Source organism: Gambusia affinis, linkage group LG19 (assembly GCF_019740435.1).
Source record: "Gambusia affinis linkage group LG19, SWU_Gaff_1.0, whole genome shotgun sequence".
NCBI classification, from domain to species: Eukaryota; Metazoa; Chordata; class Actinopteri; order Cyprinodontiformes; family Poeciliidae; genus Gambusia; species Gambusia affinis.
In genome coordinates this window covers 5993041-6005604 of record NC_057886.1, presented here as the reverse complement: position 1 = coordinate 6005604, position 12564 = coordinate 5993041, and the positions used below count along the sequence as shown (strand labels likewise).

Here is a 12564-nt window from a genome sequence, read left to right as displayed (position 1 = left end):
AGTAAATCAGCAAAAGAGAAACTTTTCAATCACCTCACAATGAAAGTAGCGACTTGGAGACTAAATCAAAAGAGTAAAAGGCAAATTTGGAGTAAGATTGAATTTCTATCCTTTCATATGAACTTATAACTTTAAATATCGGTACAAAACAAAATTTGGTTAAAATGACTGATTGTAGTAAAGCACAGGATGTAGAACAGCACACCCAGTGCTTCATGTACAAATATTGTGTGTTTAAACTCAGAAAACGACATTTACAAACAATTTCAGCTGAATAAATTCTCATGAGGGAAGCATTGGCAATGTCTCATAGAGTCTTAAGTTCACATATCTAAAATTAAGGCCTTGAAATGTCTTAAATTCACCTGACCGCCTTTCCAAAAATGCTTTGTTGTATTTATGCATCACTTATAGTTTATGCATTTATTGAAGGAAAAAGCTTCCTGTTGACACAAACAGGTTCACCATGTACCGTGTGTGCAGTCAGTAATTGCTGTTTCATTTGGGAAACCAGCTCTTGCTTCATATTGCAGCTTAATATTGGACTCTTCAGCTTCATACAATTGGAGCTTGATGAGACTGGACGATATCCAGATAATTGCATCCACAGAGTTGGCATTGCTCAGCTCAGGGTTGATTGGCAGCGTCCCGACAGGTCGGGCACATCCCCCCCGAAATGCCCCAGTTGCCAGTTAAACCAGATTACTAATCATTTCCTCTGCTACTGATTATATAGTTTCTCTCAATCGGGCAGCAGCTCAGGACCGCTGTTGAGTTCACATTGAATGCTATCTTGTTCAAATTGCTTCTGGGTTGATGAAGTTGACCCATATTTTGCCAATGGGCAAGTACTAATTTCCACCTTTGGTTAACATTTGCATAAAAACTGTCTAGTCCATTATTGGTCTGGTTAATAAAAATATCCTTTTATGTACATGCAATGACTTTCCAGTGTTCTTATGTCTTTGCATAATGTTATGTTTTGAGTGATTTCTTACAGACTTACTTATATTTTTCACTTTTGACAGTATGTGAATTACTCTTGGATTACTTGCCCAAAAAGTAACCATGAGCTGTAACTCCAGCTGCTCCAACCGGCATAGTGAAGCGACTTCTTGTAAAACATGTTAAGTACGGTGCACTGTTGAGTCTAATTGGATTTAAATGAACTGTCTGGTGTCCGCATGATGAAAATGTGTCACTGACTAATAAAACAGCGTCCTATTTTTGCAAGGTTGACATAATTTTAATGGAATGCCACCGGTCACATGGTAATGATAGAGGAGATAAAAGATTTAATAATCCAAGAGTGAAATTTGTCCTTTAAGAGCTACGTTTAAGCACTGAAGTGCTGAGCAAGCCAAAACGAGTGTGTATATGGGTGGATGAGGGTGTGTGTGTGTGGTTTTTAACAGAGTTTGAATTTAACAGCTCGATGTGAAGTTTTTGGTGTGTTTGTACACGACATTGTACATGCCTGTGTTATTTAGAATGTTCTATGTGACACTTATCGTGGCAACAGTCCACAGATGTCATGGTAGACAAACTTTGGTGATATTTGTAACGTTAAGAGGTCAATGCCGTTTATTTATTATGTGTACTCTGCTTAGCCTAGAGGAAAGAAGACAGTGCGCATGGATAAGTGGGCGCTAGAGACAGAAAAATGCTGCTGATGTCCACACCGCAAACCTTTGAGCAACACTCCAGAAAGGAGATAAACGGGATGTCCGTGGATCCTTAAAGAGACAGTGTCATGTGTTTTCCAGGCACATGGTGTTGTTTTGTAGCGTAGTCCATTACATTGCTTTCATTTGTTTGAAAAATGCTAAATGTATTTCAAATATGACTTGAGAGAAATGTGACTTCATAATTGAACGCCTTGAAATTGGGCCTCTGTCTCTTTAAAAACTCCTGCTCTTTCTGAAATTCAAGATTTCGGAAGTCATCATACTGAAAAACTGTAACTTCAAGGAGCTCAAAAAGTCTATTTTACATAAAATAACTTAAAATGTCTCATAGAGTCTTAAGTTCACATATCTAAAATTAAGGCCTTGAAATGTCTTAAGTTAAAGACAGTAAGTTAGTCTTAAATAGGTTTATCACATGTCTTAAATTTTGACGTAGCAGGACTATTTAATTTCATATATACTGTGTAGTTAATTTTTTCTCAAATAACTTTTCTGTAAAGGGAATGTGCAAGTCGTGTGCACATATATTAATTGTGTTCTGTAACTTGTGGCGGTTGAGGCTACCACTGACTAGCTAATAATAAAACCTAGCTAGCAACGTAGCTGGCATTTTTTGTGTCTATTATGGAAAAATGAAAGTTTATCTTAGTCTTTTCCACTATCTCATGTCCATTCTATGCAAAAAAGCTTGGCACTACTACATTATAAGATAAGCAGAATTCTTTAGTCATGTAATAGATATTAAATGTTATTTATAATGGTCTTAAAAGGTCTTAAAAAGCCTTAAATTTGAGTTGGTAATACCTGTAGGAGCCTTGGACAAATACATCCTCCCTTTTCTGTAACTAGACTGCAATGGAAAATTATGTCCAAAATAAAAAGAAATACCAACCAAAATGTACTGTCTTTTGCTATACTCTTTTATTACGCTGATGTTCTAAACGTAGGCAGCACCACAAGCTGTACCGACAGTCTTGTTGTGTGTTTATGTGTGCGAACAGACAGCCACCAGGCGTACATCTGTTCCCCAGTGCTCCAGGGTTCGTGGCGGTGTCAGAGGCGGTGAAGGCCGGCGTCTCCTCCTCCTGCCTGCTGGTCGCCGCACAGGCTGTCAAAGCTGCAACCGCTTTGTTCAGGTATAAACACCCAAAATGTGGACATGCGTAGAAATGACACGCATTTTGTCAAGGAGGTTCATATCGCTACATCTACCCTTGAAATACTGTTGTATTTTTTCTTTTTCTTTTTTTTCTGCCTTGCTTTTTTAGAGCATGCGTTATATTTTTAGTTAGTTCTAACTTGCTTATGGTTAAGATATGCATGAATAATGATAGTCCTGACTATAAATCTGTGTCCTTAAAATCTCAACAAAGCCAGTTGATAAAAGTGCTGCAAATTAGCGTCTCCCCTCAGCTGCAACGTATCCACAGTCAGAACTGAGACAAAACAATAGAAACAAGGACCAACAAGGCGGAAGGAGGAAGGACCAAAGTTTATTTTGCCTGCGCTCAAAATAAGTAGGATGGAAAGAAAGTTAAATATCTCCAAAGCTCACCTTTAGAGGCATGCAACAAAAAGTGGCATCTTGGGGATGCACACTCTAAGTAATAATTTATTTTAAGGCTTTTGTTCGTATCTCTCCCAGTAATAGTGGAGAGCGCTGTAATTTGTCTCTTTTTGGCAAGTTCAGAGGGAGTTAAAGTAAAATATGCTGTACCTAATTAAATTGTATTTCCAGGGTATAAATATGCGTGTTCTGCTAAGACCTGCACGTTTTCTTTTTCTTAATTTGACTCATTATACAGGCAAATAATCCCTCACCAAAGAATCGGCCCTCAGAAACGTCAGATTTTGAGATTTTATCTGGAGTCATTTTACAGCACATCCAAAACTACATTGAAAGTAAAATGGATATTTTTTTCTTTATTGTTTTTGTAATTCTTTCTCACTTTTGCCAAGGTGAAATCTTTTTAATCCACCAAGACCTCAGGAAAACATTCTGCTTGGAACCATTTGGTGTGAATCTGTTACATCTGGTATAACAAAAACCATTTCAGATAATAATAATAATAATAATAATAATAATAATAATAATAATAATAATAATAATAATAATAATAATAATAATAATATTAATAAAAACCAATTTGTGAGCTTAAGATCAAACCAACTCGAGTTTTACAGCAAAACAGGAAACAGACAGTAAATCGTAGCGTTGTCTGTTTTCTATAGTCTGCCAAGAACTTTTACAGCCCACATAAATCATAGCTAATGCGCGGTGAAGAGGCTGTTCATTAGTTTTCATCTGGCTTTATCTTTGCAATCCATCTTCTTAAAGAATCAGAAGTTGCTTCCTTAATCAAAGGAATGTCTCTGCCTTCTTTAGACTCAACCATCAGTCCAGACCAGTCCAGTACCAAGAGCTGGAGGAACTGGTAGAGGCCATCACCAGCAGGTTCCCTGAGCTGATTCTGACTCCCCCTTCTCTTCGACGCGGCATGGCAAGTCACACTTTGTTTTTACCTGCAAATGTAGAAAAGGAAAAGCCACAAATCCAATCTTTGGATAATAATTGCACAAACTGTTTATCTGTTTTGTTATTATCCGACTCGTTATTGAGTCTTCGACATTGATATAGCAAAATAACTTGATTCAGAGGGAAGTAAACTTGTATTTTTTATTTTTTTTTTACAAGTCTGTTCAAACTATTAAGGTGCCTGTCTGTTCTGCTCATAAATCTCTACATCATTATGTTTATCAAGCACAGTCAAGGTCGCTGTAGGTACTGTAATGATTAATTTGGTAAGTCGGTATGTTTTGAGTCTCTCTGTGAGCGCGTTAATGGCAACAGATGTGAAAGAATATATAATTGTGTAAAATAATGTAATAAGTAAATCTTTTAAAAGAGTCTGCTAAATAATTCCTTACTGGTGTATTTTTATCTCTGTTCTACTATCAACATAAATGCAGCACAAAACAATATTAAAGCAAAGATAACGATAATAGTAATTGACTCAACAACAGAGATTAATTAACTAAATAATTACCAATACAGATTGCAAATACAACAAAAGAGAAACATGCCAGATTGTCAAGCCATGTTTCTTTTTTTTTCTTTTGAAGAAGATACTTGATCAAATTAAACTGTCTCCATTACCTTCACATTTAAAAATGCACCAGCAAGTGTTTTTGGTTGGCTAGTCGTCTGTGTTTGCCCCTGCAAGGTTTATGTATTATTTAAATTTTTTTTTTACTTACCAGAAAAACCCCCCCAAAAAAACATATAAAAATATAATTTTACCAACTGCTAGGCATTTTACATGCCTCAAAGCTTGTTAGGTAGCAAGTACGTGTTGCCGTGGTTACTTACCTTATTAGGAAGTAAAACATCTGTTTAAATTAATAGTTTTATCGCTACATTGCCAACCCATAACACATCACACTTTTTTATCGAATACAAGCCTTACTGTGGTAGAAGTTGTATTGAATTATTTTCGAGGACGCTAAAGGATAAATCACATTTCCTTACACGAGCAAGAGTTTGTTCAACTGGGTAGAAATAAGCTCTGCAAAAACAACACACTGCACAAATACAAATTTGGCATAAATACAACTTTGAGATTTTACGCTTCTAAATGCAGTCAGGGGGGAAACGTATTGTACGACATCCAGAAACGAGGAGACGGGAATAAAAAGGAAAGTTGTGCAAAAAGTCCTCATTAGGGATCTGGAGTCAGGCGAGGTGGGCGTGGCAGGCACAGAGGAGGCAGTGAGGACGTCTGCTGGTTGTGAGGAGCCTTACAAGTGAAGCTGCAGAGATAAGTAAAACCTTCTGGCGTCTGAATATCGCAAACGGACAAAGCAAAGTTTTCCCAGTTTGTACTTCTGCAAACTGCAGCCTTGTATTCAGTTACAGCCCTTTTACTTCGAGGTTTGACTTATTGCGTATTCATTCAACTGTACTCCTCATTCTTCGGTTGTATTTAGTGGATATTTAAGCTACTGCTGAATTTCTCTCAACCTTGAACCGGTTTGCCCTTTGACCTCTGAACCATCAAGGTTTTTTTTTCTTTCCTTCAGAACATTTTCTGTGAACCTGATAAACGGTTGTTTCAGGTTAGGAGATGAAAAACTCACATCTGATGAACGGATTTTCAATCAGAACTCTGTTAAAAAAGTTTTTCTTTTTTACTAATACAGGAGTAAATAACCTAGAATATCAACATTCCTTGCTTATAAGCAACACGGTTAGACATAATAATAATTATTAATATTGTTTGAAGCTCTTTTTTGTTTTTTTTTGTTTTACGGTGTCTCTGTTACTTTGGTTTTGACCCACCTCTGTTTTATGTTGCAGGGAAACAAACAGAGTTCAGATTCCGGCAGCCAGACCTTTCGGTCCAAAGGATTTCTGCTCCAGGCTCTGATCTGTTTCCAGGCAGCCTGCAGGTAGCAAACTGCTCAATGAACTCAATAAAAATAATTAGTGCAGACCTCTGATAGTAATTTAACAAATTGGCAGCAGTTTGTTCACATAAAACTCTCTAATGAATGTTTCTAATTTAGAAATGACGAGTGAAACGTGTTATTAGATTTTATATTGAATTAGATCAGATAGTTCTCTGTGTAAAAATAAAATACTCTGGCATTTTTCTGTGCATCATTTGCGTTTTCTGAGTCTCAGCCTCTCCTTCGTTCCCCGTGTGCAAGCTGTGCTTTGTGTCTGCGTTTAAACAAAAGTCCTGTTTACATCGAAGGCTCGCTGAGGAGTGTGCGTCAGAGCCGGCGCTGATGAAGAACCCGTTCACAGCCCCTTATAAACACAGCGGCGCTCAGGACTCGCTGGAGTCCGTCTGTCAGTGTCTGCTGCGCTGCTGCGACTCTGTGTGGATACCAACCGTTCTCGTAAGGCGCAAAAACACGATTACAGAGCTGATGTCTGAATGATGGAGCCCAAACTTTGTGACAGTTTGTAAAAAAAAATTTAAAAAAATGTGCGCAATACTGCAGATTTGGAAATGTGCACGGAAATTGTGAAAAGTGGCATGGCAAAAAAAACACAACACCACATGCACCGGTTTATCTGCAGGAGATTTCCCTTGTTTGGATTTGATAATCAGCTGGTTTTCCCCCCAGTTCATCCAACTGCATCATCACTAAAAACTCTCGTCTAGGCCTGTCACAATATACAATAAATCAACTAATTGCACGATAAATTAAAGCGAACTCAATAATTTTCATTTGCATAATGTAGCGTTTCTCTCTTTCTTTCTACCAAAAACTGGACGATAAAAGTCTTCACTCTGGTGCATTGGTTTCCTCTAAGAGACAATAAAGTATATTCTATTTTTATTTCAGCTAAAACCTTCTTTTTTTGGTTGAAGGACAATTTTGTTAATGGAGACTCCGTTGTTTCTGTTTTGTTTATTTATTTTGATATTCAAAATGTCTTCCCGTTCCAGTGTTAAATATTAATTTGCTGTTTTTTAAGTTTTGAGAGTGAACTTGCATTATAGTGCCATTGCCATTATATTACTTTAAAATGGTCTCAAAATGACAATCGTTTATTGCAATAACTTCTTGGACAATTTATTAATCTGTTATTATGACCGGACTACTCTCATTACTTTCTATCTAAATGCAGCCCCTTTTTTAGTTGAAAAAAAAAGAATATAAAGGTCAGGAAGATGATTATAAATACAAAAGAAGTTGCAATTCCTTATTGTTGGTTTGAAATTTAATACCCAATCAAAGGAATGTGGCGCTCTGCTTTACATTTATGTTTTATAGTTCTTATAAAAATGAATCAGAATTGGAAACGGCGGGTAAAATATTAAAGGTCATGGCAGCAGCAGCCTAATTGGTTCATTTCTGGATCTCGGTCTTGTTAATAAAACATGGCAGCTTGTGAATGTTTTTCAATGTCTGTGTCGTAACTAATTCTGTTCTTAGAGCCTTTTTGTGTTTCACCCCACAGAAAACATGCGATGGTCCGCCTAGCGCCCAGATTCTGGAGTCGCTCTACTCCATCCTTTGTTCGCAGTTTGTCCTCCTTCCATCTCTAATGCCGCAGTTTGCAAAAAAACTGGGTGAGCTTTAATAACTCTGTGTGGTAAATGTAAGATGTAGCTGTTTTTCAGACAAATATTTTGTTTTCAAGTAGCTGTAAAAGTCCACTCTGTAATGTGAAGGACGTTAAAGGTGTGCTGACCTTTGACATGTAATATGATTTATATTAATGCCTATTTAGAAGTATTCACCACCGTGGATGTTTTATCCTTTTCATTGCTTTTACAAACAAATCATGATCAACTCAATTTGGCTGTTTTGACAAAAGAAATTGCAACAAAAACCCTTTAATTTAAAGGCGAAAAATCTAATTTCTGCAAAATAATAATTAAATAAAAATACATAACATACAATAGTTGAATACTTCTTGCATGTTTTTAAGGTTGTCAGATGTAAAGTCTAACACAACGTCTTACAGTCAAGTCAAAAAACATTTGCCTAAATAATACTATTTATAACCAGATTTACTTTAATTCTGGTTCTGAATATCATATGTGATGTACGATCACTTAATAAATCTTAGTTTCTGCTAGTTTGTGTATTTATTCATCTTGAAAGTTTTGCTTCTTCAAACTGAAAGTTCCTCTGTGACACACACTGGCCACTTTATTAGGTTCACTTTGCTGTTACTAGTTTAACCCTTTATGCTCCAGACCTGCCGTAATTCTTTGCTACATAAATTCAACAAGGTGTCAGAAGTGTCACAAACCGTCACGGACCTTTTTTGGCACAAATGTCCCCCGTTCCTTCTTCAATACGACTCTGTATTGGATGGAGATCAGCTCACTGTGGAGGAAACTGTAACTTATTGTCATGGTTAGGAGCCCATTTTTAAATGTTCTGCATTTTATCACGCGGTGCGTTATGTGAACTCCATCAAGTTGTATTTGCCGTGTCTAGACGGCTGAACGAATCGAGTTGCTGCGCTGTGATTGGCTGCTTGGGGGTTTTTGATAAACAACTGAACAATTGCAGCTAATAACGTGGCTTTTCAGTGTTCATATCAAAGTATTGAATTAATATAATTTACTTTTCTTCTTATGGTGACCCCTTACTGTCTGACAGAGGCGTATTTTTAAATTAAACTTTAAAAAATGCTAAACTTGTTACAGAGCTTTAAATATAAGATTAAATCATGCATATGAAAGCAGACGCAAAATGTTTAAGTTTGATCTTAATTGTTATGCAATCTAATATTAACTTCTAATATTGGCGTTTATTGTTGTGCCTGTGTAAATGGCAGCAGAAACCTTAGTACTTACTGCTGACCTGCTTTCATCAAAAACTAAAAAGAAATTCAAACTGAACTGTCAATGAATACAATCAGACTTAATTATTAAAAAAGACGTTGGTCACCAGAAAGGCAGCATTGAATGCAGAGAAGAACCAGCCGTGTTCTGCAGGATTGATGTAGAACATTTCCATAAAACAGAAGGAAAAAAAAGAAGAAAAAAACCCTTAGCAGAGCGTTTTTTCACCACCATGTAGCATTTTTAGTGGACCGCTGTGGCCATGTTTCACTCTGACCATTCAAAATGCTTTCAACTTCAAAACAGCGTTTATATGTAAAGTATGAATGCTACATGTACTACAAACCTAGTTGGATTTATCCTACGCATTACTAATGCAACAGATGTCTCTCTTCATGTTTTTAGATGTTTTTCTTTGTAAGTTTCACTCACGAAGTTTGGTTTGGAGTAATATAAACTGGTCCTTTTTAATTTTACTGTCTTTCTGAAGGCGTTTGTCATTTTGATATTGCGAGTCTGTTGGGTACGTCTCTATAAATGTAAATATAAATATACAGATGCAGTTCAATTATGAAACCCAGAGCAGTTTTACCCAGAGCCTTCAGGGCTTTCAAAAGTGTCAAATTTAATCATCCCAATTTTAGACATCAGGAAATTGTAAATAAGCTCAGATTTCTCACACAAGGTCTCAAATTGATTCTCTTTACATGTCAAATTTAGTTCATTATTGCTTCTACCATTGACTTTTATTTCTGGCGTCTGCGTATGCTGGCCGCAGTATTACATTTACAGGAAGCAAACAAGATCGTCAGAAGGAATTTCAGCTTCATACTGAAACTATTTAAACTGGCCTGTTATAATTCTGTTAAGAAAATAAAACTGAAACATTCCTGTAAGGTATTTATGATTAAGTACTTCAGAGAAGGCATATACTGAACAAGGTTTGGCTTGGAGGAACAATTGACTAAAACTCAACAGCCCTCTTGATAGTTTATCGGGGTAAGGAACTATTCAAATCCCACTTTAAAAACAAGCGTTAGTGGATAAACTTGTTTTCTTGTTTGCAAGTTAAATACAACAAAGTGGAAGACATTCTGTCTCACAGGAAGTAAAACGTAAAGACACAAGCTGTCCTAGAAGTCATCCTGGAGTCCCTGGAATAATTACCGTTGTGGGATAATTGCTCTCCTCCTCACCTTCTCACCCCTCCAGTGTCTTCTGGTTTCTATCGGCTGGCGGTGGAGCACAAAGCCCTCCTCTGTGCAGGAAACAGGTACACCCACAGAATACACAGAGACGGGGGACGCTCATAAACAGCAATTAACAAAATGACTCCGTTTAGACGTGGAGGTGTTCATGTTCTGTGTCTTCAGTCAGAACACAATTGCAAAAAAAAAAACGACTGTGAAACCCGACTACGGATTCTGAAGTAGCTTTTTCAAAAATGTGTTGCACCTGCAGTTTTAATGTTCCCCGTCTCATATGTCAGGATATTGACTGTTATTTGCACGTGTCTGGGGCTGCACGTTTGTGCTGCTGTGTGCGACGGCGGTTGTGGATGAAGACGGCTTCAGGCCCCCCTGCTCTGAGCTGTAATGAAAGTGAACGACACTCTGTCTGTCTTTCATGGCGTGAAAGCACATCCTGTCCTTTGTCTCACAGTTCTGTCTTCCATACACCAGCATTTCATGGGGTATTTCTTAGCTGCCCTAAAAAGAGACAATGTTTCTGCTGTTGTTTTCTGCTATGATTGTCATGGTTGTTGCATACATGGTTGCACCACTGGGGCTGCACGTTTGTGCTGCTGTGCGACGGTACTGAGAATGAATGTGGTTTTCAGGCCCCCTGCTCTGAGCTGTAATGAAAGTGAACGACACTCTGTCTGTCTTTCATGGCGTGAAAGCACATCCTGTCCTTTGTCTCACAGTTCTGTCTTCCATACACCAGCATTTCATGGGGTATTTTAGCTGCCCTAAAAGAGACAATGTTTCTGCTGTTGTATATATTGCTATGATTGTCATGGTTGTTTTCTGAGTTTTGTCAACATATATATATGTATATTGTATATATATATATTCTGAACATAATATATATATATATATATATATATATGTATATATATATATATATATATATATATATATATATATATGTATATATATATATATGTATATATATATATATATATATATGTATATATATATATATATATATATATATATATATATATATATATGTATATATATATATATGTATATATATATGTATATATATATATGTATATATATATATATATATATGTATATGTATATATATATATACATATATATATATACATATATATATATATATATGTATATGTATATATATATATATATATATATATATATATATATGTTTTAAGAAAAGTGTAAAGTAAATGTAGATGATACTGACTGTCACTTATGTGGCTGCTGGTGGTGTGCAGCGCCTTGCAAAAAATATTCACACCCCTCGAACTTTGCCATGGTGTGCCAGCCTGCAACCACAAATTTAAAAGTGTTTTATTGAGATTTTCTGTGGTAGATCAAAGCAAAATGGCGCCTAACTTTGAGGTGGAAGGAAAATGACTTATTTTTTTCTACAAATAAAAGAATTTAAAAGCATGGCGTGCACTTTACCTCCACGGGATAAGTGGTTTGTAGAGCCATTTCTAACTTTATTTATCTTTTTTTAAATCTTTTGTGGGCTCTAGTGTCCTTTATTTGAAAGTAGACTGAGAGGAAAGGGGGAAGACATGTGGCAAACGTCTGCTGGGTCCTGGAATCGAACTTGCAACCGCCGCGTCGAGGACTGAAGGCCTCCAAAATGTGGGTCGCGCTATCCCCTACGCCACCACAGCACGCCCAGGGTGTTTGTTTTTATTTGGCCGTGCTGCTTTAAACACACTTTCACTTCTTCTTTTATGTTATTTTTTATGAAGCACTATTACTGTTACACAAATCAACACTGCTTGCCTTTTTCTCAAATCGTGGATTTTCCTTTTTGTTAAACTCTGTGGCTGTTCCAGTCGATTTATTCGCTCATATATTTCTGCAGGTTTGTTCTGCATTTATCCTTCTGCCTCTGAAAGCTTAAACCCCTTTAAGTAAAATATTTGTTGTGAACTGTGAACAGTTTAAGGTAGGATAGGCATACGTTACCAAAATCTTATATTCTAGATTTGTTTCTTTTTTCAAACCTGTTGTATAAATAACAAAAAGCCCTTCTGTTACCGTCCCATAAAACCTCCACTTCTTACATGTTTCACGGAAGGAATAATATATATATTTTAAATATAACAATATGGTCATATGTGTGGATTTGGTCTCTATTTCAAGCGGTAAACGACCCAATAATCAGCTAAAAGGATCTGATAAAAAGCAAGAATATTTTAATATTATTATTGTGGCTCTTGGTAAATCTTTTCAACACTTCTTTAACACTAAATGTGACGTTTACTATGTACAGTTCAACAGAAAAACAAAAAATCTTTTTAGACTTGAACTTCCTTTGTCTCACTGAGAAAGAAAACTTGG

The 12564-nt window shown here is 36.5% G+C and overlaps 2 protein-coding genes across 2 annotated transcripts in view; both read left to right on the top strand.

Moving 5' to 3' along the window:
* The window catches only part of LOC122821957 (meiosis inhibitor protein 1-like), a 28548-nt gene extending 18228 nt beyond the window's left edge, over positions 1 to 10320 (top strand). The window contains exons 11-16 of the mRNA XM_044100290.1: positions 2690 to 2824; positions 4075 to 4189; positions 6046 to 6137; positions 6446 to 6593; positions 7666 to 7777; positions 10220 to 10320. Coding sequence (XP_043956225.1) covers positions 2690 to 2824; positions 4075 to 4189; positions 6046 to 6137; positions 6446 to 6593; positions 7666 to 7777; positions 10220 to 10320 — 703 coding nt within the window. The remainder of the gene's footprint in view (positions 1 to 2689; positions 2825 to 4074; positions 4190 to 6045; positions 6138 to 6445; positions 6594 to 7665; positions 7778 to 10219) is intronic.
* Positions 10321 to 12331: 2011 nt separating this feature from the next.
* LOC122821954 (meiosis inhibitor protein 1) overlaps positions 12332 to 12564 on the top strand; it is a 34449-nt gene continuing 34216 nt past the window's right edge. The window contains exon 1 of the mRNA XM_044100289.1: positions 12332 to 12368. Coding sequence (XP_043956224.1) covers positions 12332 to 12368 — 37 coding nt within the window. The remainder of the gene's footprint in view (positions 12369 to 12564) is intronic.